We start from the raw sequence: 22065 nt of genomic DNA, 5'->3' as shown, positions 1-22065 counted from the left end.
ACAATATCAATTAAATTTGGAGTATTTTTTAAACGCATATAGGTTAAGAGCAAAAGGTACTCATTTAAAGCCTTCTTTATTAGGCTCCTAATAAAGAAAATTAAAATAATACAAAAAGCATATATTAAAACTACATTAAGGCTCAGATTTTAAAACAGGAGAACCAAGGAAACCCAGTTATGGCTATTACTGTGTTCTTATAGTCTTACAGTGCCCAAGAAGTTAAGCCCTTAGAGAATGTAAAAGCATGCACGGTTCATTATGTACAGGTATTGTGGGAATCTGAAGGCAGCCAAGGCGAAACCTAGCAACTGCAACCTTCATTTTTAAATTCCTCTATTAGGTGGTTTAAAGACAGACCCTTAATAGTTTTTTAAAATTTTTTTGTAGTTATTAAAATATACATCCTAGCAAAAAATGTATGGCTCATTGATCAATTCATAAAACACATAGTCAGTCTACCAACACCAATTGTTACAATATAAAAGAAACTTCTTACAAAAGAAGCCTTATTAGATGTCAAAAACCCTGTTTTAACTCACAAATGAAAAGTATTTGTGTAAGGGTCTTTCATAAGCTAGTTAAGGGTGATCCAGCGGGAAGCTTATACCCTGGGAGGCCTGTCTCCAGGACTTCCAATGTTGGAGGCAAAGGCTTTATTGCCAGTCTGTTGAAAACAAACATGAATGAAGTCTGTAGTTTGTATACCTTAGAGAAGGCAGAGTTAAAAATATATCATCAATTAATTAGCTTCCTATTCCCATATCTGACCAAAGGGCAATTTCAATTACGTGGATATTATAGCTCCGTGACCATTCCAGTTGGGAACCTTGAAAAATATCAAATGCTACCATTCCATACCTGCTCCAGCATTGGAGCCGTTTCATTGTGGTCTTCCTTTTTTTCAGCACCATCCACCCCAACAGCTTTGGATGCCAACAAACCTTGAGAAAAATTGTACAGAAATTGCTTATTAGAAAAAATGTTGACTTTCACCTAAATAACTTCACAAAAATTTTAGCAGTTGAAATCCCCCCTACTTTTTTAATATATAGAAGTAAATATTCTCAAAAGTTTACTTGTCAAAAATGCAAGCGCCCTTAATGATGATTCAAGGAAATGAACCAGAATTTGAAAGCTGCTTACATAATTAGTTTTAAATATTACTTGCAAAGATACTCTTAAAACACTATGTACATACACATTTAATCTGTAAAGATTTAAAGCTCTATAGCTTAACATCCGAAACCTGACAGTCCTTAGAGATTGTTAGTATTCTTAATTATGGGCTTTGTTTATACAACCAAAATAAAACATAAAATTTAGATATGAGAAACCATTCCAAATATCTAGAACATAAAAATTCTTTTGTTGTTGTTCTATTATCAGCTACAAAAAAACCCCAAAACCTCCCATTTTTTATTTCACCTGGATCCTTTAACCTAAGCTTGACATATTTAGCTCTACTCAGCTATATAGTTTATCATCTTACAAAAGTGCTGAAAACACCCATGGATCCATTTTTTGTTAATGTGAAAAAAGTGTGGCTACTTCTTATAATACTTGAAAACTTAATATTATAGCCCCTATAGGTGATGAAATATTTTGGGAATTCCAGTTTTCTCCAAAGTATACCACTAATTCTCAATTTTAGAAGACAGTATTTTATCTGGAATAAATATAATTAACTTTACAAGACATTAAAACTCTGCTTTTATGTATAAGTTAAAGGCATTTACTTGACAAGTACCTTCAATGAAGCCAAGTTTATAAGGCTTGTATAACAACAAGTATTTGTTTTTGCTTACAGCCACCGGATACATAAAAGGTCACCAAAAATCATTTTTGTGTCATTTCAAAGTTAACCACACAAAACCTTTGCTTCAAAGGATGCTTAACCATTAAAAACATAATAGTAACTTACTTTAGCAATTATACCAGATATTACAGACGCTGTCTACAGCATATTTAACAGGAAGAAAAAAGTGCCCCTCTTCAAAATCATGTAACTTCAAGCTAGCCACAAGGCAACATCTCTTCACTTTCTCAGGTAACTATGTCAAAATGTTAAGTAATCTAACTAGGAATTCAAATATTAACATTGTATACTTAAAGTAATACTTGCAATCAAATGTTAAACTGGGCAAAAGGCACTTATCCTTCATTGGAAAGCTGAGTGTCTAACAGTCTAACACCTAGAATTGTAATTTAAAATAAAAAAGGTGAAATGTAAAAAAAAAAAAAAAAGTGGATACATCAATGATGGGTGTAAACACTGGTATTTAATCCAGTTTGAAATAACAATCCATACATAGTTTGTTCAAGTCTCATGCAATATGAAGTGTAGATTTAAATAGAGAAAAATGTAATATATAAATCATTTAAAACTGCATTCGCTAGGTTTTTATTCTGTAGTTAATATTTTTGAGAATCAGTACTACTAAAATAAAAAGAAAAAATAATTAGAGAATCAAGTTCTTTTGTAGGGAACTGAGTAGAGAGATTCTGCTTCCAAGGGCTAGTGAAATAGGAAAGATTTTTGCTACTCAATGTATTAAATATATCTCACATTTTGTTCCCTTTATGTATGTGGTGGAAATGCTTTCCTAAATCTCATCAATTGATGGACTAGATCTCAAACTACACATTTGCAAATAAGGTACTACACGTTTAAAAAATAATTCAGTCATACTTCGTGAATTTAAGTTAGGATATTATAGACCCAATTAATTAAAAGCAATTCCCACTTAATGATTTGTGAAGGAAAAATAAAGCTTTATAATGTTCTTATAAAAAGCAATGGGGCATTTAATAAGAACTACCTAAAATTAGATTAGAAAATACAATACTTGGTAGGTAGTGAATTCAAAAGCCTCAAATATGATCAATAAAAAGCTTTTCATATTCAGATGCACACCATCGTACAAGAGTTAAAAATATAAACAAGACAGAGGCAGTCCAAAACCTGTTATCCCGACCTGTTGATGTTCTGGGGAGAAATGCAATATACTCAGAAAATGAGAATTGGAAGAAAATAGACAGAAATGAAATTAACTTCAGTTATTTGTGAATATGTATTATCAGCATATTACCAACAGGTCCTCCTCCAGAAGAATGTAGCTATAGAATTTCTTAACCAAATGCATTTGTAAGGAATTAATTAAATATCGAGAAGCAGAATATCAAATATTTATGAATCCTGCGCACAAAGTTATTATTTCAATTCTCTACACTTTGGCTATAAAATACATAGTTGGCCTCTCACTGCTACTAGGAATCAGCAGCCCAGAGACCAGAACACCCTGGAATATAGCAAAGGGGGGGAAGGCAAGTAAAGTGCTTGCATTTGTGACCCGCTTTGCATCCAGGGATTCCAAAATCAATACTCTTCCTGGGATTAACATCAAGCATTCTTGATATTATTACTAATAACGCATTGCTGGCCAATTCAAACTTCTTGGTTTTTAAAAATTATTTTTAAAATTCCTTCAACTTCACAAACAAATTTAAGCTGGCCAATCTTGTAAGAACTCCTAGAACTATCAGAAACAAACCATGCACCAACTGCTGCCATTTCTTCTACTCCCTTGACGTGTATTTTAAATTTATTCAAATTTGCTTGCAGTTTGCTTGCAACTTTGTCCCAAAATATGGACTCCTGATTCTCTCTGTAAAATTGTCTATTCTAAATCATTATGCATAAAGTCCCTAACTATTCATACAGTACATTACATAAAGAAAAATAAGATTCTAGAAGAACATATACATACTGTGCAACTGTAATTCCAATGTCTACTTATTTGGAAACTTACGATAAAAGCCACCCTATACCATTCCCTATATAAAAATCAGGTTTAGAGTCTCTGTAGGGTGTGTATATGGGGAAGAACAAGAGTGAATAAATACATGAATTCAATTTATCCAGTGGCTGGTCCACTTAATTCCAGCTTGAACTATTTAAAAAAGAGTGCAGGGAAACCCTCGAAGCAGGCTGGGCTGCTGCCGTAGTCGCAGCCCTCTACCTCTCAGCAGCAAAGGGACAGAAGGACGAGTATAAATGAGCTTGGTAAATTTAAAATACAGCATAATTCCATTAAAAACATCACTATCTTTGTATTAGTTTTCATGTTTTTACAGTCTACAAACAAAATTGACTGTACAGAGGCAAGCTTGAGTTTTACTCATCGAAGACAGTATTGTAATGTCTACTGTCTTCTTGCATGATATAACTGTAACATGAAATCAGAAATAGATGCAGAGAGATGAACTATTAAAAGGGCTGTCATACACTTCCACCTTCTAATTAAAATGAGAAAATGACACTGGTTTCACATTCTAAAATCTCATGCTTTTCTACCGCTGCCAAACTCTCAGGCTTCATCCGGATTCCCAAGGGGACGAGAAAACGGAGGCCCCCGCAGAAGGCACGGGTGTCACTATACAACCGGTGTCAGCGTTTCCTCGAGGCACATGCTAAAACGGCTCCTGCCCCGGCCCCGCTGTCCTTTCAAGGCCGTGTGGAAATAATGTGTGATCGCGGAGCAAGCTGTTTTTCTTTGTTCGTGTCTCGAAGCGGTGAGCTTGGACTTCTCAGCAAGGCACGTGGATGAGCGTGCTGACTGAAACTAACAGCAGGCTCCCTGGGTGGGAGGAACGCAGGGTGCTGGGGAGCCTGCGGCGCCTCAGGGAGGTCACCCTCCAGCTTCCCCGACGCGGGCCCATCCGACAGCGCCGCTTCCCTCTTGGCGTCCTGGGAGCCGGAAGAGCTGTCCACCTGCCGCCGCGAGCAGCGCTAGGATCCGTTCCCCCTAACGCAGAGCGAGAGTCTCAGGCTGCCGCCATGACAGTCCCCTGGATAACATTTTGCCTTTCTCCAAAGCTAACGGTTTCTAAGGAAAAGGTGGAATGAATGAGTTGATTTTTAAATATTTCCTGCCCTGGAACCAAACATATCCTTTATCAGAGAAAGGCACAAAAATAATATTAACAAATGGAAAGACCAACAAGTCTCACCTGTTGAAACCAATTATAATCACTGAAATACAACAATAAAACGGTGGTTCTGAAGAACGCTCAGCCCCAGAGCCATCTTTCAGAGGCCTTCCACTCTTCGGGAAATGGACAAAACGTTTCATTTACATTTATTCTTGAACTGACAAGGAAACCAGGCTTCTTCAAATTACTCAAAAGAATGCCAACAAAGGTTTATATAGCTTTATTAAGCCAAAGGCACTAAAAACCATTCTGTCCTTAAAATAAGAACATATGACTAAATAATTAAAGTGTTTTAACTGCCCTTTTAACATATGCTCACAGAAATTATACGTGTTCACAATTTCTTTTAAAGGCTAGACTCATTAGGTTGAATAGGCCTAGGGAGCGATGGGGCCTCCATCCTAATACTAGAATCCCTCCTGCGAACACTAACCAGGCCAGGGTTTTCAGCATTCTTCACCATCCTGCCACTCTACCTCCTGCATTACAACACAGCACCGAGAAAGAACACCAGTTTCTAGAGATCAACCTGAGGACAAGGATGGAAATTTTAAACACGTATAGAAGTACTTGTATACCGGGAATTAGCAGCTTCACTGGTCGTCTTTCCAACCCTCCTTAATGAGACTGATCAAGAGTAATAGGAACATACACTTAGAACCTCAGATGTTATGTCACCCCAGGCTGAGAAAAGCAGAAGATTCAGTTCCCATGGAAGCGGCCCCTACCACCGCGGCGATCTGAAGACTACAGAGTTTTATAACTGTTGATCCCATCGATCCCCACAACAGCCCTGTGAGGTAGGTAGAAGACGCGTGATAGGTGTCACGTCGCACAACACCAAAAGCTGACCGTTTTAAACGCTGTTGACCTTGGAGACCCATAAAGAAATTGTCTTTCTAATTAACCAGTTATACGACCCCAAAGACACGTGGCTTTATTAAAAACAAACTACTCTAAAAGCAAACCCTCCATTCCCCCCCAAAAGAATCATTGTAGTTTACCAGTAATCTTGTTAAGTCGAGCTCTCTTTGCCTGAAATGAGTTGCCTTGATTATTTTTCCTCTTGTTTGATAATGTGCTCTCTGGCTGTGGAAAGATCATCTTTGGAACGTTCTCTACATGAAGTCCTACTTTTAATAGAACACATATATGAGAGTTTATACAGACTCCAAAGTTAAAATACACGATTTCTTTAAAACAGTAAAATTACTTTATCTAGTGCTTGACAGAGAACTTTAAAATAACACAAATCTCTCCAGACTGATATATTATTGTAGAAATAAAAACTACAGAGCACTTATTCTTCAGGAACAAAAAGCAGGAAGAGAATGACTTACTGCTTTTTCCATATTATGTATTATATATTGAAATACATGCAGAAGCCTTTAAAAGGTTTTAAAAAAACATAAACAAAACCCAAACACCTCCTACCAGTAAGTTACAGATCACACTCTCTCTCAACTTATGTCTATTCAAAACTATTGAGGGCATCCATTATCAAGTGCCCACATTAGACCATTAACCTTCAGATCTGTAAAATGCTAAATGTTAACCATCATTTACATTAGGGAAAAAGCCTAGTAATTTAACTCTATGTTCAAATACAGGTAGCCAAGGGTTCTAGCTTGCTCGCTATCTACTGTGTGAGTTTACCACTGCCACGGGAATGAACATAAGAACATTTAGTACCAAATGTATCACTAGATGTGGGCAGATCTTCCTTCTTCTCAACTTCCGGCGTGGTTGTAGAAGCTGAAGTTTCTTCCTTCTTTGAAGGTACTTTAAACCATTTCCTCTCATCTTTCTCTTTGTCTTTATTGCTGTTAGCACTGGTTCGAGGTTTGCTCCCTGTTTTATTCTTGGCTGCAGCTGCAGCAGCTGCTTTGACTAAAGCTATCCAATCCTCCAAAGGAAAAACACAAAACATGTGAAGCATTAAAAGTTAATCACAATTGAATTATACTAATGAGTAAAAACATGAATCACATTTTCAAAGCTACTTTCACACACACAAATTTAAAAGTCGAATTAACTACATTTGCAAGGTACATCATCAACATGGTAGATTACCAAATTTAATAATCTAATGGATTAGTCAGATATATAACCTTACATAAAACAGAAAAATATTCAGTAACAAATAAATGTTCCTTTGGTATATTTTCCAGGAATAACGAGAAACCTATGGCAAATATGGAATATTACATGACATTCTGACTTATTATGTTAGGGTTTATATGAGGAATTGCAGTTCTTTTCTGTAATACAAAAGAACATAAAAGAAATAAGAGAAAAATGTTTATGCTGCAATTCGGCAAACACTAAGAGAAATGTATTACATTGAGTAAATTACTCTTCCTTAATAGGAAGACTGTACCAAAGTATGGACAATTTCATAGAAATCAAGGTGTGATTTGACTGGTTTTAAAGCTGTTAGGGTTCAGATACCCATTTATGACAACAGCTTCGTATTACTCAAGGAATAAGAGAAGAGCGGCTTGACCTGACCGCAGCAAGGCACATGCCACCAGGCTCCAGGCTCATTTCCCTCCCTCTGCAGCCTCCGGGGGCGTGCGTTAGCTGCTCTTCTTCTGAGATGCAAATATTTATTTTCCTGTATTATTTTTGTTTGTTGCTAAATTTTACTTTCATTTTTAACTAAAAATGCTTATAATAAAAAATGGAAAAATGTAAAGAAGTGGTGTTAACATTTAAATTTTCACAACTGGAGATTTAAAAAAACACACACAACCATTTGTAGTATCTCAGGAGAGTTTCCCCTTCCTCTCAGGCCACTAAGCTGTCGAATAAGCTATCCATTCAGATTCAACCAAAAGGGGCAATCCATTAAATTCTTAGTCTGAGCAACTAAAAACAACTTCATAGCATCAAATGCATTTAATTCATGACCCACGTTAACAAAATGGATCATTAAATAAGGACTACAAGTTGATGGCTGCTCAGTCTTGAAAATATATGGTGAGGACAATAAGCCATTTAAAAAAAAAAATCTATGTCCCTCGCTCTCCCGCCTGACTGAAATGAACTGAACACAGACTGTGACTGGAGCTGATACATTCATTTGCCAGTTTTTTATTGAATGCCCCACCCCATGTGCCAGGAAGCAGGCTAAGCATTCCTGAGACAACAGCTGATAAAAGCTGCTTCCCTGAAAGCCCCAGGAATGCATCCATCCTGGCGGGAGCCCATCTTTGCTCTCAACTGGAGAACACCCAGCATGCATCTAACTTTCCCAGTATTTTGAACTGCGTCTCAATACATGTCTTACTAGAAAGTGAATTCTGACAAAGGTGTGAAATAAAGGCTTACATTTCTAGTTTGTAAAGGAAAAACAAACAAAAAAAGATGTACCAGTGTTGCCCAACCTCGGTTTTACTTACAACCACCTGCTATTTATTCCACCATTCCAGCCCGTAAGAAATTGACAGGTGAATAAAATGAACTGTAAGGCAATGTGACGGGAAAGATAGTAGTGGAATAAACAAAATACCATGGGAGAAAAAAGGGAAGATGAGTTCTGACTGAAGAGGAAGACTGGTGGAAGGCTTCAGGGAAAATGCCGCCCGGCCGGAACCCTGAGGTGCGTGTGAGGGGTAAAGGGGCAGAGGGAGAAGAAAATGGCGCCCCGAGCAAAAGGAAAGCCGCTGGACAAGAACATGGCCGTCAGAGCGCACAGGGACAGGACCGAGGGTCCGAGGGCCAGTCTGTTGGCTCAGGCCTGACAGCTCGGGTCTGAGCCTTGAGAGTGACACTGGAGCAGGAGAGGAAAAACACCCCCAGTGCAAAAGGCTGGAAGGGAGCGGCCACGCTGCAGAGGAAGAAAGGAGGGTTCAGCGGGACGGGACAAAGGAAACCGAGGCGCTGACCTGGCAGACTTACTAAGAGCAGAGCATTTAATTTCGGGCTTCATACTATGGGGAAAATTGTAAATTGTTAGAAAAATGCTGAAAAATGCCAGGGATAAATTCCATCTCCAGTGGTTTCCCATCTTCAATTAAGAGAAAACTAGGAGAAACGGAGATTCAAGCTGTACCTTTTAAAACCGAAAGCAGATATAAAAAGTAGTGTTTGATCACACGACTTGTTAATCGTGGGATCATGGCGGTGGTGTGACTAAAGATCTCTCCCTTTAGTCTGCTGTTCTGTTTTTAAATAGGAAAGATTCACTACCAAAACACGTGGTGCGATCATCCCCCGAGTTAGAACCAAAACGCTCTGCAGTTTCCTGCGGACGCCCTCACGCGCCGGAATGGGCTCCGTCCGAAATTACCCCAATTTGGAGTTCCTCTGCCCGTTATGGCTGAATAAAACTTCAAGTCAGTCACTCGGTTCTCTAAATTCTGAATTGCTCAAATGTGAAATAGAAATTTCAGCCACACCTATGTCAAAGAATTTGCTCCGACAATCCAAAAAAACAAAGTATGCAAGATATGCTTTACAAGTAGTAAAAGGACCTTATGAGCCAATCTGTAACGTTACTCAGTAACAATATAAAAATTTTTATCAGCATACAAGAAGAAAAAAGAACAAGAGAGAAAAACCCATAAGGGCACTTCCACAGTGCATTTATTTGCTAATTTAGTGCAAGAAATTTTATAGTGTACTTATTGAGAAATTCTCAAAGTACTCAAGATATAGAAGAGAACATGAAAACTGGATTCCCTTCAGCATTGCCCAAACAACATGGTATGCTCCCTAGATGAAAGCAAAAACTTGTTGGATAAAAGACTCATAAAATGAGATAATTTTATTAAAAACAATTCTATAAATATTATAATGTGCTTGCAATTTAAAATTTTGAAGAAAAATGTAAAATTAAAAATTACTGCCACCAATACTGTATTTCAGTAGTTTGTATTTTGGCAATGATTTTAATTTAACTTACATCATGATGTGACTAAAATACTTATTAAAAGTAAAGTATCTAATAAATTAATTTTTACAATTTGTAATTTTACCGCAAACTAAATTGGCTCAACGTCTTGACTTAGAAAATAAAGCAAGTTGTAGGGCCAGGGCCTCTCACAAACATCTGAATAACCAGGACAGCAAAACAGTAGTTTTCAAGGGGGGAGAGAGAAAGAGGGAGGGAGGGAGGGAGGGAATTTTGTTTAATTACATGGGTTTATATTAAACTAAGTTCGCAATGTTTTACTCAATGTTTTTATGCAGTAACCAAGAAATCACACCACTGAATGCTTAAAAGAACATTTTATTTATACATACAAGGAGAAAAACACAGAGCAATTTACTGATTAAAAGCATTTCCATTTTAAATTACATTTCTTATTAATTGGAGGGAAGAAAACTCTGCTAGCTGATCATTTCAAAAGTAAATTTCTGAAAACCAGGTGATTTAAAACACACTTCTCTGAAGAGATCCAAAATCATTTTTTTTTTTTTAATGCAATAGTCTACATTTCCAGATTACTAAAATAACCATTTTGTGGAGCTGACCAGGTTTTTCAACACATTTCAGGATGACATTTTTCACTGCATGGTATGGAACAAATATGTAGCATATTTCCACATTAGACATTTTTACAGCTTACTTTCAATTTCTTAAAATTAATTGTAGGTCCAGGTGCTGAAAATCCCAAATAACAGCAGAACATATAAGGAAATATTTTAAATTTCTACTGGCACCTTTTCTTTCCAGTATTTCAGGAAACGTAATCAACCAATGGAATCATGGTTTTAACTTCATCCCAGATTTTCCTTCAAAGGCTTACCGTTCATTCTTGCTTTGAGCAGTGCCAAGCCATATAATACACTGCTTCCGTCATATGACTCAGAGAGCCCTACCACAAACAGCCTACAGGGCGTCAGGTAAGCGCCTTTTAAAGAACCTTAATGACTATGATTTACAGAAGGAAAGAGGAAGAAACGAAACTCAATATAAAATTTAATTATTAAAAATTAACTTTCTAAATGATACTATATACCAGGAAAAAATGAAACGAAATTAAAAAAAAAGGCACTTACCTCACTTCCCATAGGCTGGTTACACGATCCAGCTGGGTCGATAGGACAACACCAGCTTAGTGGATGCTGGGATTTCACCTGGAACAGAAACTAGTGACCTATAACTTTAGCAGGTCTAGAGCCAGAGAAGCAAAAATCAAGTGTATAATTTACATTCTAAGCTTCCTTTTCTTGCTGCTATTTGGGGCTATCAGCACATAATCCTACAATTAGTTCACTTTATAAATATACATGTACGTTTTGATCGGTCACCGTTCAAGAAGACACCCCTTTGGCAGCTAGGAATGCTGCGCACTCTTACCTGCCCCTTAGCATCCTCGGGCATGGCTTTAATGTGCATTCTTTTTAAACAACGAATTACTCCATCATAAAACTGAACTGTGAATGTTCCTGAAAGAGGAGCAAGTCAGAATCATTAGAAAATATAATTCAATCTTACGCAACACTTGAAATCTAACAAGTAATGCCCTGACGGATATCAGTATGTGTTTTTACAATAACTGCAAACATACAATCTTGTTCAGGACTCGGGCAAATTTATCGTTTACGTTCTTTTCCCTCTAAAAAGTACACAAATTAAATCCTGATAAGTTAGTCGCATGTAATTCGGATTTTTATTGAATATTTTAAAATTTATTTTGTAATAATTTAAATATGTTCAAATAATATGTCAAGAATGTTATATTACACCTGGACAAAACTAAAATTATTTACAAAAATGTATATTTCTATAAAAGTGTGTTCCCTTTCAAACACTCTCCCTAATTAACACAAAGATCTGATAAAGGAAAAAAACATTTTCTCAGGAAAGAATAATTTCTTTGGCAACAATGAACTAGCAAATAAGAATTAGAGGTTCACGGGCATTAAAGCTAGAAAATATGTCACAGACAATCAGATAAAAGCCCAAGGAGGCCACCGCTCACCCGGCGACAGCCCTGTAACCAGCAGCGCGGCCGCCAGCACCCCGGTCCCCGCCCCTCCCGCTGCCCCATCCTTTTCCACGGCCTCTAGGTCCCTCTGCACGCCTCTCAGAAAGCACACTGCCTTTCCCGTAACAGGCTGCATGCCGGCAAGTCAGTAAATGGGTGCTATTAGAAAATATAAATTATGTAAATTTTATACTTATGGAAATTCCAGTGTTTTTCTATCATTTCCTGTACAGATGAGAGTAGAGTGCCACTTTAAGTAAACAGACACCTGACCTTTACAAAAGGAAAACAAACAATAACTGTGATAACTGGCATTACTGGCTTTGAAGCCGGCACAAAGGCAATGACATAGAAGTACAAAGATTTTTTTATAATATGAATTTCCTATCTTCCCATAATTAGTGTAATACACAATATTACAGATAGAAAGATGTAAACCCAAGTTATGGAAAAAATGGATCAGTTGCATAGCGAGGAGAGAAAGACACAGGGTGACTGGAGAGCACGCCACGCCGCACGCACACCTTACGCCACCATCGTCCCTGCAGCTGTCCTCTTGCTTCTTCAGCACGCTCCCGGACCCCGGACGAGAGCAGGCTCCTCAGTGCACAGGACTGTGCGCCCCCTCCCCGTCCCGCCCCATTACTTGAACTGGCTCATCTGTGCCAAGGCCGCCCTCCTTTCCTGCTCCCAGCCCACTGCTCATGGAGCAGCGCCCCAAATCCCGCCCGCCACGTGGATGCCCTGACTGCCGCGGTGACACCTCTCTAAGGCACAGTGCAAACACCTAAAAAGCTCATGTGTGTTTGGTTCCGTCAAACTTGCAGTGAATAGAGGGCTTCCTTCGCCTTTTGCCCTTTGCCCCTTCCTGGGGCGTGAGGGGCAGGCTCCTCCATCAGGTGGGGAATACAGAAATCACAAAATGCGTCCTGGCAGAGGGGATTTTCAAAAAGCAAAGGGTCTCTGCTGTTGTTCCTCTACGGGCTGTCACTTAAACTGCTCCTACAGCGGCAGAGGCTGCCATCAGTACCATCGCTCCTCCTCTAGTGCACACTCGGTGTTCTGCACCACAGGCCGTGGACGGCGGGCCAGGGCGAAGAACGGGCCGGTCTCATTTCTGCATTGGACAGGCACACTCCTGAGGCACTGTAAGCATGGAAGGGAAGTTCTGGGCTCATCATACTTGAAGAAACTGCTCTTAATTAAAATGGCATTGTTTGAATTTGCTATGTTTTGTGTTGTTTTGGGTGGATGTTATCATCCAACAGAACTGATGCACGGCTCCTTCCTTCCCTTCCACAAGTGGTCACTGACCTTCTGCTCTGTGCTGGGTTCTGGACCCGACGCTGGGGGAGCCCAGGTGTGTAAGACACGGGAACGGGAGCTCCACAGCAGAGCTCTCTGAGACCTCAGTGCACGGTGAGACCAAGGCCCCACCTGAGAAGGAGAAGTAACCGTCTAAACTGAGATGTCGCTCCCTGTAGTAAGGTAATTGGTGGTGCTAAAATCATAGCCATATCTGCTATTTTAATTCATTAAAACAATAAATTGGAATAAGACCTTTGTAAAGTTATAACCCCAATTTCCAGCTAGATGACTATGACTTCCTTTTTCACACCTAATATTAATATACCTCTTTTTAAATGTTCTTCTAACTTCTTACCTATTTTTTCTCAAGTTTGTTGTAAGTTTAAAACTTCAGCTTAAATCTCTTCCATGGTTCCCTTCACCTCCAAACAAAACTCAAAATCTTTTTTTTTTTTTTAATCTCACCTGAGGACATTTTTTCATTGCTTTGAGAGAGCGAGGAAGACAGGGAGAATGAGAGAAACACTGGCTGACTGTCTCCCATATGCGCCCTGACAGGGGACTGAACCCATAACCTCTGTGTGTGTCCTGACAGCGGATCAGGCTCGCAAGTTTTCGGTTTAGGAAAGGCCGCTCCAACCAACTGAGCCACACCAGCCAGGACTAAATTTCAAATTCTTTAGCAAGGTTATAATACTCTTATACCTATCCTTGCTTCTCTCTGCAACCTCTTCTCTTGCTATTCTACTCCCTTTAAAGGAATCCTTCACTCCAGTCACACCAGAGACAGCAGTTCCTAGCACGTAGCACACCTCTCTTCTTTAGCATACACCATTTCTTCACCAGAAAGGCGTTTTTATTCCCTCTGTGTCTAGCTCACTTGTTTGCCTTTCAAGATCAGTTTAAAGGAAGTGTCTCCTCACTTAAGATTAAATGCCCTTCTTGCAAAGAGGCTGTCATTCAGTGTGCTTCTCTAGCATTGCAAAAAAAGTAAATGAGTGGTCAAGAAATGAGTGGTCAAAGAAATAATTTCATAGAAAAACAAATGTTTTACTGACTTGAAAAATATATTTACAATTATTTGACAACTGTCTTAAAGGTTATTTTAAATAATAAATTTAAAAAATAAGTATCTTTCCAATAACAACAAATAATTTTTCCTATACTTTTCCAAATTAACCATTCTATAAGTTGCTTTTTAAATTCATTACCTGTATAGTTGATTTATTGGTCTTATGCCTCACTAACACACCTGATTTCTGTGTTATTTTCAACAGTTCTAATCAGCTCAGTAACTTTTGCTCAGTATCAATATTAGATACCACAAAAGGTTATGAGAAAAAATTAATCCACAGTTATCTACAGAAATTAAGAAAAAAGTGCAGGGAAAAGATGCAATAAAGGAAACACTCAAATGAATGAAGTTCCATACTCTTTCCTCAGAAAATAGTCCACAGTATTTCACTTCCAGGGAAAACTAATCTGAATTTCCCTCTGCCTTTAACCTTTCCTCACACCTTGGTTGAGATGAGCATCTAAAACCAGCTTAGACAACAAACTGGAAACAGAGAAGTAGAAATAACAACCACACAACATAAGTCCATGAACTGAAAACTGAAGAAATTTAACCAACTATTTACCTCTACTAATTTAAACAGCTTATTTAGGCATTGATTAAAATGAGAAATACAGTTAAAATTTTATTATTAACCCCATTTTGAATCTCCGATCACTCATTTACATACCTTCTTTGTTGATTGCTTCAATCTTGGCAGGGTAATAGCGACAGTCTGTCCAACGAGCCAGAACTTCTTCTCCAGCTTTAAAATCCTAGTTTAAACAACTTTCAAGATCAATACCATGTATAATAAATACGCATTTCCTTAATAAAAACAAGCTTTTGTAAACTTCAGCAGAATCTCTTTTAAAATACATCGTTACACATTTAGCAAAGGAGAAAAGCTTGCTACTTACGAAGAAATCCTCCTCGTCTTTTAGACCCTCCTTTCGTAACGCGGGCCTCTCCAGGGGTCGCAGTCTGCTGCTGTCCCAGTAAATCCACTCGTCGTAACGATGACTCCAGCGCTCAAAATGGACCAACATTTTGCCTTCCTCATAGTCGATTTTTTCAATTCGTGATGGATACCTCAAAAATAAAGAGCTTTCTATCAAGAGAAAGTTCTCACTTCTCTTTACACAAAGTGTTAAAAAGAACTATTGCTTACTGTCAAAACCACAAACAAAACAATACGGGTCCATGATACTTTTTTTAAAATATGGGTTTTTTAAAAAGATTTTATTTATTTATTTTTAGAGAGAGGGGAAAGGAGGGACAAAGAGAGGGAGGGAAACATCTATGTGTGGTTGCCTCTCACGCGCCCCCTCCTGGGGACCTGGCCAGCAACCCAAATATGTTCCCTGACCGGGAATTGAACCGGCGACCCTTTGCTCCGCAGTCTGGCGCTCAATCCACTGAGCCACATCAGCCAGGGTTGTGTCCAAATTTTTAAACTATTCAGTCAACAAAGTCTGCTTTCTTATTTTTGTTCTTTTTTTTAAATGATCGTTTTCAATACCTGATCAAAGAAACACTTGGATAAACTCCCAGTAGAAATAATTATTGCACAAGAATCTTGAACATATTCCTACTTTTGACCCAATTAATTCCAATTCTAGAACTACTTATACAAAACATTAATAACAAAAAAAATAGAAACCATCTAAAAATATGGTTAAAAAACTGAAGACTCTGGCTATACAAACAGTATATCCACTAAATGGAATATTATTTTTTTCTTTTTCTTTTTTGCTTTTGTTGTTGTTGTTGTTGACACTATTACCAATGCCGCTCCCGCCTTGCCCACTTCCATGAATGGAATATTATAGTATATAAATGTGGTGTTTACAAATCATTTTTCCATATATTCCAATATTTTATAACTAGGATCAATGGTGGTAGAGAAAGCTCAATTAAACCTTACATTTAAAAATATAAAAATGACATCATATTGTTCTGTCTTCATGTGTGATTATCTTACAATTAATTTGAAAATATGATAGTTAACTCTAAACTTTTAAAAAAGCAAATTGCCTCACCATTCTTTTCCTTTCCTGTAAAATTATATTTTACCAGGCTATTACACTTGTCCCAACTGTTCCCCCCTTCTGCCCCCCTCCCCTGCGGGCCCCCCCCCCGGCCCTCGGGCAACCCCCACGCCGCTGTAAACGCCCACGGGCCACACGTAAGTTCCTCGGCCACTCTATTTCCTAAGCTGCACTTTCCATCCCATGGCTACTCTGTAAGTGCCAGTTTGTACTTCTTAATCCCTTCACCTTTTTTACCCATCCCCCAATTCCCTCTCATCTGACAACCATCACAACGTTCTCTGTATCTGATTCTCTTTGTTCTGCTTGTTTTTTAGATTCAATTGTTGATATGTATTTATGCCATTTTATTGTTCATATTTTTGATCTTCTCCTTTAACATTTCATGTAATACTGGTTTGAACTCCTTTAGCTTTTTCTTGTCTGGGAAGCTCTTTATCTGTCCTTTGATTCTAAATGATAGCTTTGCTGGGTAATCTCAGATGTAGGCCCTTGCTTTTCACCATCTTGAATATTTCTTGCCTATCCCTTCTAGCCTGCAAAGTTTCTTTGGAGAAATCAGCTGACAGTCTTATGGGAAGTCCTTTGTAGGCAACTGCTTTTCTCTTGCATTCCTTATGTACTATATTAAATGTTCGCAAATTACTCATTTCTTTTTTAAACGTAAGAACTCAGTAGCAGCACATGGTAGATGATTGTGCCTTAACAGTTTATCTCATATTTTTGCTCGTTTTTGATGAATCTGAAATTTTCTGTTTCCCTGTGGAAAATTGGCTTTGACTATATAACAACGATAGACCTTACTTAATTGAAATTTAGAACGTGACTGCTGCCTGCTTTATAGAGCAGTCATGCTATTCGAGGCTTCTTACACATTCAAGGGCCCTGCATCGCGCTCTGGTGTAGCTTCTTCCCCCACCACGGTCTAATAATCCTGACTACATGGAGTTTCCCCGAGACACGCCACACTCTGTTAAGCACTGGTGCTTTCGTGCATCATTTTCTCTGCCTCGCCCTAAGCTGCCTTCCCTTCCTTCGTACACTCATCATTCCAAACCTGGATTAACGTGTAATCACTAGTGTGAAGGCTTCCCTGACTCCCCTCCTGGGTGCTGACTACACCCATCTTGTCACAATCATCTGTGTGTAGCTTCCTAAACCGCGTGCTGTGCCGCATTTACAGTCCTGAGCTGTCAATATGGGCACCACAAAAAACGGGTCCCAGGGTCCAATAAGCTAAGGAAATACTGGATTTGAAAGAATGAAACCACTTTCTTTAGTGAAAGACTTCCTAGTCCCATCAACAAGATGGAGATAAAGCATTCACTATTACCAAACTTTAAGGAGCATGGGACCTTCTGCCACAGAATACTTATGAACGTTTCTTGGGATGGGGTGCTCTAGGAAACGTGAAGCAAGCTCTGGGAAATGGGTCACACCCATCGTACCCCCCCAACATCTAGCACAGTGACAGACATACACCGGCCACTCAGGAAGTGCAGGACACGAGCAGGAAAAGGTAATCTGCACATTTCTCCAGAACCAAGAAGGCTATCGACCCAATTACAGCAGTAAGTTAGATCTTACCCTCAGTCTTTCGGGGAGTGGGTGAAGGTGAGGAAGATTTTGTTAAAGAAAAGCATAAAAATGAGAACACTGCGGAGACTGGCACGTTCCCCAGGTGGACCCACTGAGCGCGTCCACTCAGAACCAGCGCTGTAATGCTTGTCTGTGGCAGTGCTGCTCAGGTTTGTTTTTGCTGCTCTGGTTTTTTAAAACATAAAACTGTCAACAGCATTAAAGGAAGCCTAGGAATAAGGCTTTCACTTATTTTTCAACATTCCCTAGCCACTTAACTACAATAAAGGGACTTTCTGTCAGTTATAAAAGTTGACAAATTTCTCCCAAAACATAAAAGCCTTCTAATTTCACATATTTTCACATCTTTTAAATTCTGAATAAAAAATAAGGAGTTTATTCTTAAGTTCCTTCACATTCTAAATATACCCAACCCTATATACTTGAAATACTTCTCAAAGTGAGAATAGTCACAGAAACAGAGTTAGACATTATCTGTTTTCACAATATGATTCAATTCAGTAAAAAAATCATAATATAAGTTCAAGTCATTTAAATCTCACTAGACTTTTGAGTAACTTATAGTTTTCCTAAAATATTTCAATTTCTGTTGGCCAAAAGGATGCCAGAGGCAACCAGGCTAAAAAATACATTTCGGGAACTTCTTCAGGATAATTTACAGCATGTTACACTCTTTACATAAACATCTAGCAATATGAAAACTTTGGCTGAAGGTCAAGAATTAAGTAACACAAATACCCAAAACGATCAATTTTAATTTTTACAATGTTTACTAGCCTAATTTTGAATCTTAAAGAAAAACTGCCATTAATATTATCAAGAATGTCCAAATTTGTTCATTCATCCATTCAACATAAATCTGGACACCTATTAAGATGAAGGCACTTGCTAGGCCCTGCCGGTAGGGGAAGGGAACCTCATCGCCTCCTGCCGTGCAGGGCTCAGCTCAGAGCCGGATGAGGGACAGAGGGGACAGGCCGAGTCAGACGCGCGTCAGGTTCTACGTTTTTCACAGCGGTGCCGACGGCTCTTCACACACCTTCTCCCTCTGGGTCCTGGGGGCCGTCCAAGGTGTAGGTATCGCAGTCCCCACGCAACATGATGATAAAGACTGCCCACAAATACCCGTGGTAGAGTATTCAGAGCCCAACTAATTGGCATGAAAGCCTACAGAAAAAATGGGGTAAGGCCTATATCAAGTTAGTATATCATAAGTGGTAAACTGGACCCTAAGTATATACAAAAATTTTACATAAGATGCTATTATTAATAGTTCAGAGAAATAGCTGGAAAGGTTGCTAAAGGTTTATGTTGGTCTTGCTGGGGGACTTGTAGGACTTACACTTAACGAACACTGTGCAAACACAGGTAGAGTGCATGCACACGGCGTACCTCATTCACTCCGTGCTCATTCACTTTAAATCACCATGTGACTCAGGGTTGGGCAGTAGGCCAAGACAATGAGGAATCAGAGACAAGTCCAAATCTCAAGGACCTCAAGATCAGAGATTGAAGGGGCACATCAAAAAAACTGTAAAATGAATAAAGGACAATTGCGGGACTCATATTGGACTGGTTAACTAGGTTCCAACGAGAGGGCTCTGAAATAGCAAACTATTAAGATGATACTTTATTCTACAAACAGCAGGGAATTCCATAAATTTTGCGCTTCATTTGGTTATCAGTTATACCCTAGGAAAAAATCCTACCATCAAGATCTTTGCTATACATGTTAAGATGCACAAAATAGCAGTTTAACATATAGCTTTACACAGTGAAGAGATTTCTCTGTTCTAGCATATGGCCATAGTAATAATGCTTTGATACACAAAGTGAATGAAAGATACTGTTGAACAAATGTATCCACAAATGCCTCTCCATCTTGAATTACAGCATTATTTTGATGCACTATTTATGTTTTACAATAATTTTAATGTCAATGGAACGTTATATTTTTTCATACTGAATTTGGAAGATATAGTGATAATGTTTCTAGTTTGTCATTTTTTAAAAGACTGAATCATAGAAAGCTGTTCAAGAACAGTGATTAGGCTGAGTCCCAGACATTTATGAAAGATCTGAGAAGTGAAAGAATGGGTTTTAGGGTTAAAACAATTAGTGATATGAAAAAAAGAAAATACCATGGTTGACATTTCTCAAGAGCTCAAAAGTAAGGGATGGAGAGAAGGTAACCTCATTAGCAATATGATTCATCAATGCCAAAAGTCTATATATAGCTCTAAACTCTAATTATCCATTACTGCAAAATACCACAAAATTCCACTACCTTCCCTATTACAATTCCACTTTGAAATGCATGCATTGCTTAAATAATATTCACTTGTGTCAAAAATAAGGGACTGCCTCCATTGCTCTGGGTCTGCCTTACTCATACATGTCTTTTGCACTCAAATCCTAGAGAACAGAATTCACTCTGAGCACTTCACAGAAAAGTGATCCACCCTAAAATTGGCTCTTTCTGGTTTCCTGGGCTTAATGGAAACAAACAGCATTCAGAAATACTGAGACAGCTTTGTAAAGATTGCTGAATTTAATAAAACTTTCACACATACGATTCTACTACTGTAATCTCTCCATCGATTTCTGGGATCACTGTGGTCAGTCTGCTCAGGAGCAAGAACCCTCAAGTGGAAGTGACCGGCACAGATGAACCCCTGAGCCAGTTCACACTGTGAGCTGCTTTACACGGACAAGTTCTGCCCCACCCAATGGAGCAGAGGACTGTGGGTCCCTGAAGCGGACTGTTGTGCGTTTGGTATAAACGTGCGTAAGTATTCCTTTAAGGAGGGTTCCCAATTTGATTAAGATTTTCAAAGGGGTTCATGATCAAAAAAAGAAAAGCCTTCTGGAAGGCAAATCATATATTAACACTCCATAGTGTGCCGTTATTTTTGGAAGGAAGAAAGAAATGATGAGCTTGCAGCTATGCCAGAACTATAATCTGAAAGATTTCTTTAAATCCCTTTATATTCAATGTAGTAACAGTAACATGAACTTTATTTGAATTTGGGGAACTCATCCTGATTTGTCATCTAGTTTGATATATCCAGATTTTTACCTCTATTGGTAAAGAAAGTCAACCATGAGAAAATGACAAAGAAAATCCTTGGTATACTTCACAACCTAGGTTATCGACTTAGGATATCTGGCGCTTAAGCCAAAGTACAGAGCGGTGAACTACTCACTGATAGGTTACAATGCACTGAGTAAAGTCAGACAATATTGAATACCCATCGTAATTCACCTGGAGATTAGCTAACCATTTTAATAAATACTATATTAATCAAAAAGGCAAAGTATTTTTCAAAATTGCCCCTAATAAATTATTCATTGAAAATACGTACCAAAATCTGTCTGGAAAAAGTCTAGCCACTGTTAATATAACAAGAACAGTACGTGTGACACCGATGTAACCTGGCAGCCAAGGAGAGTGAACTGAATGTCCATGCATGAACAATGACAACTTCACTGTATTAGTCAGTGGGGATGGTAGACGCTGTTGAGTGAGCATCTGTACTGTGTGGCTCTCACATTCAAAATGACTGAGCAAGTAGAGCAACAAACCTGCATCAAATTTTGTGTGAAGCTTGAACGTAGCTCCATGGAAACTACTGGGATGATTCAGAAGGCTTTTGGGGATGATGCAATGAGTGTGATGGAAATAAAATTGTGGCACCAACACTTCAAAAGATGGTCAAGAATCTGTTGAAACTGATCCATGTTCTGGAAGGCTTGCAACAAGAAAAACACCTGAGAATGGCGAACATTTATGGGCTGCAATCAGCGAAGATGGGCAACTGACAGTGCGAGACCTAGAAGCTTCCCTGGGGATTCCAAAAAGTACAGCGTCCGAGATTTTGGCACAGGATCCTGGCATACAATGTGTCGTGGCAAAATTCGTTCTGTGGCTTCTGCTACCAGAGCAGATGGAACACTGTGCTGCAGCTGCTAATGACTTGATTCAAACTGCTACCAATAAATCAGATTTCCCCAAGGAGGTCAGAACCGGGTATGAATGGTGGGCCTGTGGCTATGATCTGGAAATGAAGGCCCAGTTGTCCCCATAGAAGTCGCCTGGTTCTCTACACCCAAAGGC

The 22065-nt window shown here is 38.7% G+C and overlaps 1 protein-coding gene across 12 annotated transcripts in view; it reads right to left on the bottom strand.

The window, feature by feature from the left end:
• PHF20L1 (PHD finger protein 20 like 1) overlaps positions 1-22065 on the bottom strand; it is a 64823-nt gene that overhangs the window by 29477 nt on the left and 13281 nt on the right. For 6 of the 12 annotated variants that reach the window (XM_054590501.1, XM_054590513.1, XM_054590502.1 and 3 more), the window contains exons 3-9: positions 15219-15390; positions 14990-15074; positions 11306-11394; positions 11005-11094; positions 6688-6901; positions 6000-6128; positions 862-944 (exon numbers count right to left, since the gene is read on the bottom strand). In XM_054590501.1, coding sequence (XP_054446476.1) covers positions 862-944; positions 6000-6128; positions 6688-6901; positions 11005-11094; positions 11306-11394; positions 14990-15074; positions 15219-15390 — 862 coding nt within the window. The remainder of the gene's footprint in view (positions 1-861; positions 945-5999; positions 6129-6687; positions 6902-11004; positions 11095-11305; positions 11395-14989; positions 15075-15218; positions 15391-22065) is intronic. The other 6 variants (XM_054590511.1, XM_054590512.1, XM_054590506.1 and 3 more) reach the window with 5 other exon arrangements.

Source organism: Pteronotus mesoamericanus, unplaced genomic scaffold (genome assembly GCF_021234165.1).
Source record: "Pteronotus mesoamericanus isolate MK-2021 breed Mesoamerican mustached bat unplaced genomic scaffold, CSHL_Meso_final scaffold_174, whole genome shotgun sequence".
Taxonomy (NCBI): domain Eukaryota; kingdom Metazoa; phylum Chordata; class Mammalia; order Chiroptera; family Mormoopidae; genus Pteronotus; species Pteronotus mesoamericanus.
Note: the sequence above shows the minus strand (reverse complement) of the source record. Positions and strands in the feature narration are given on the sequence as shown.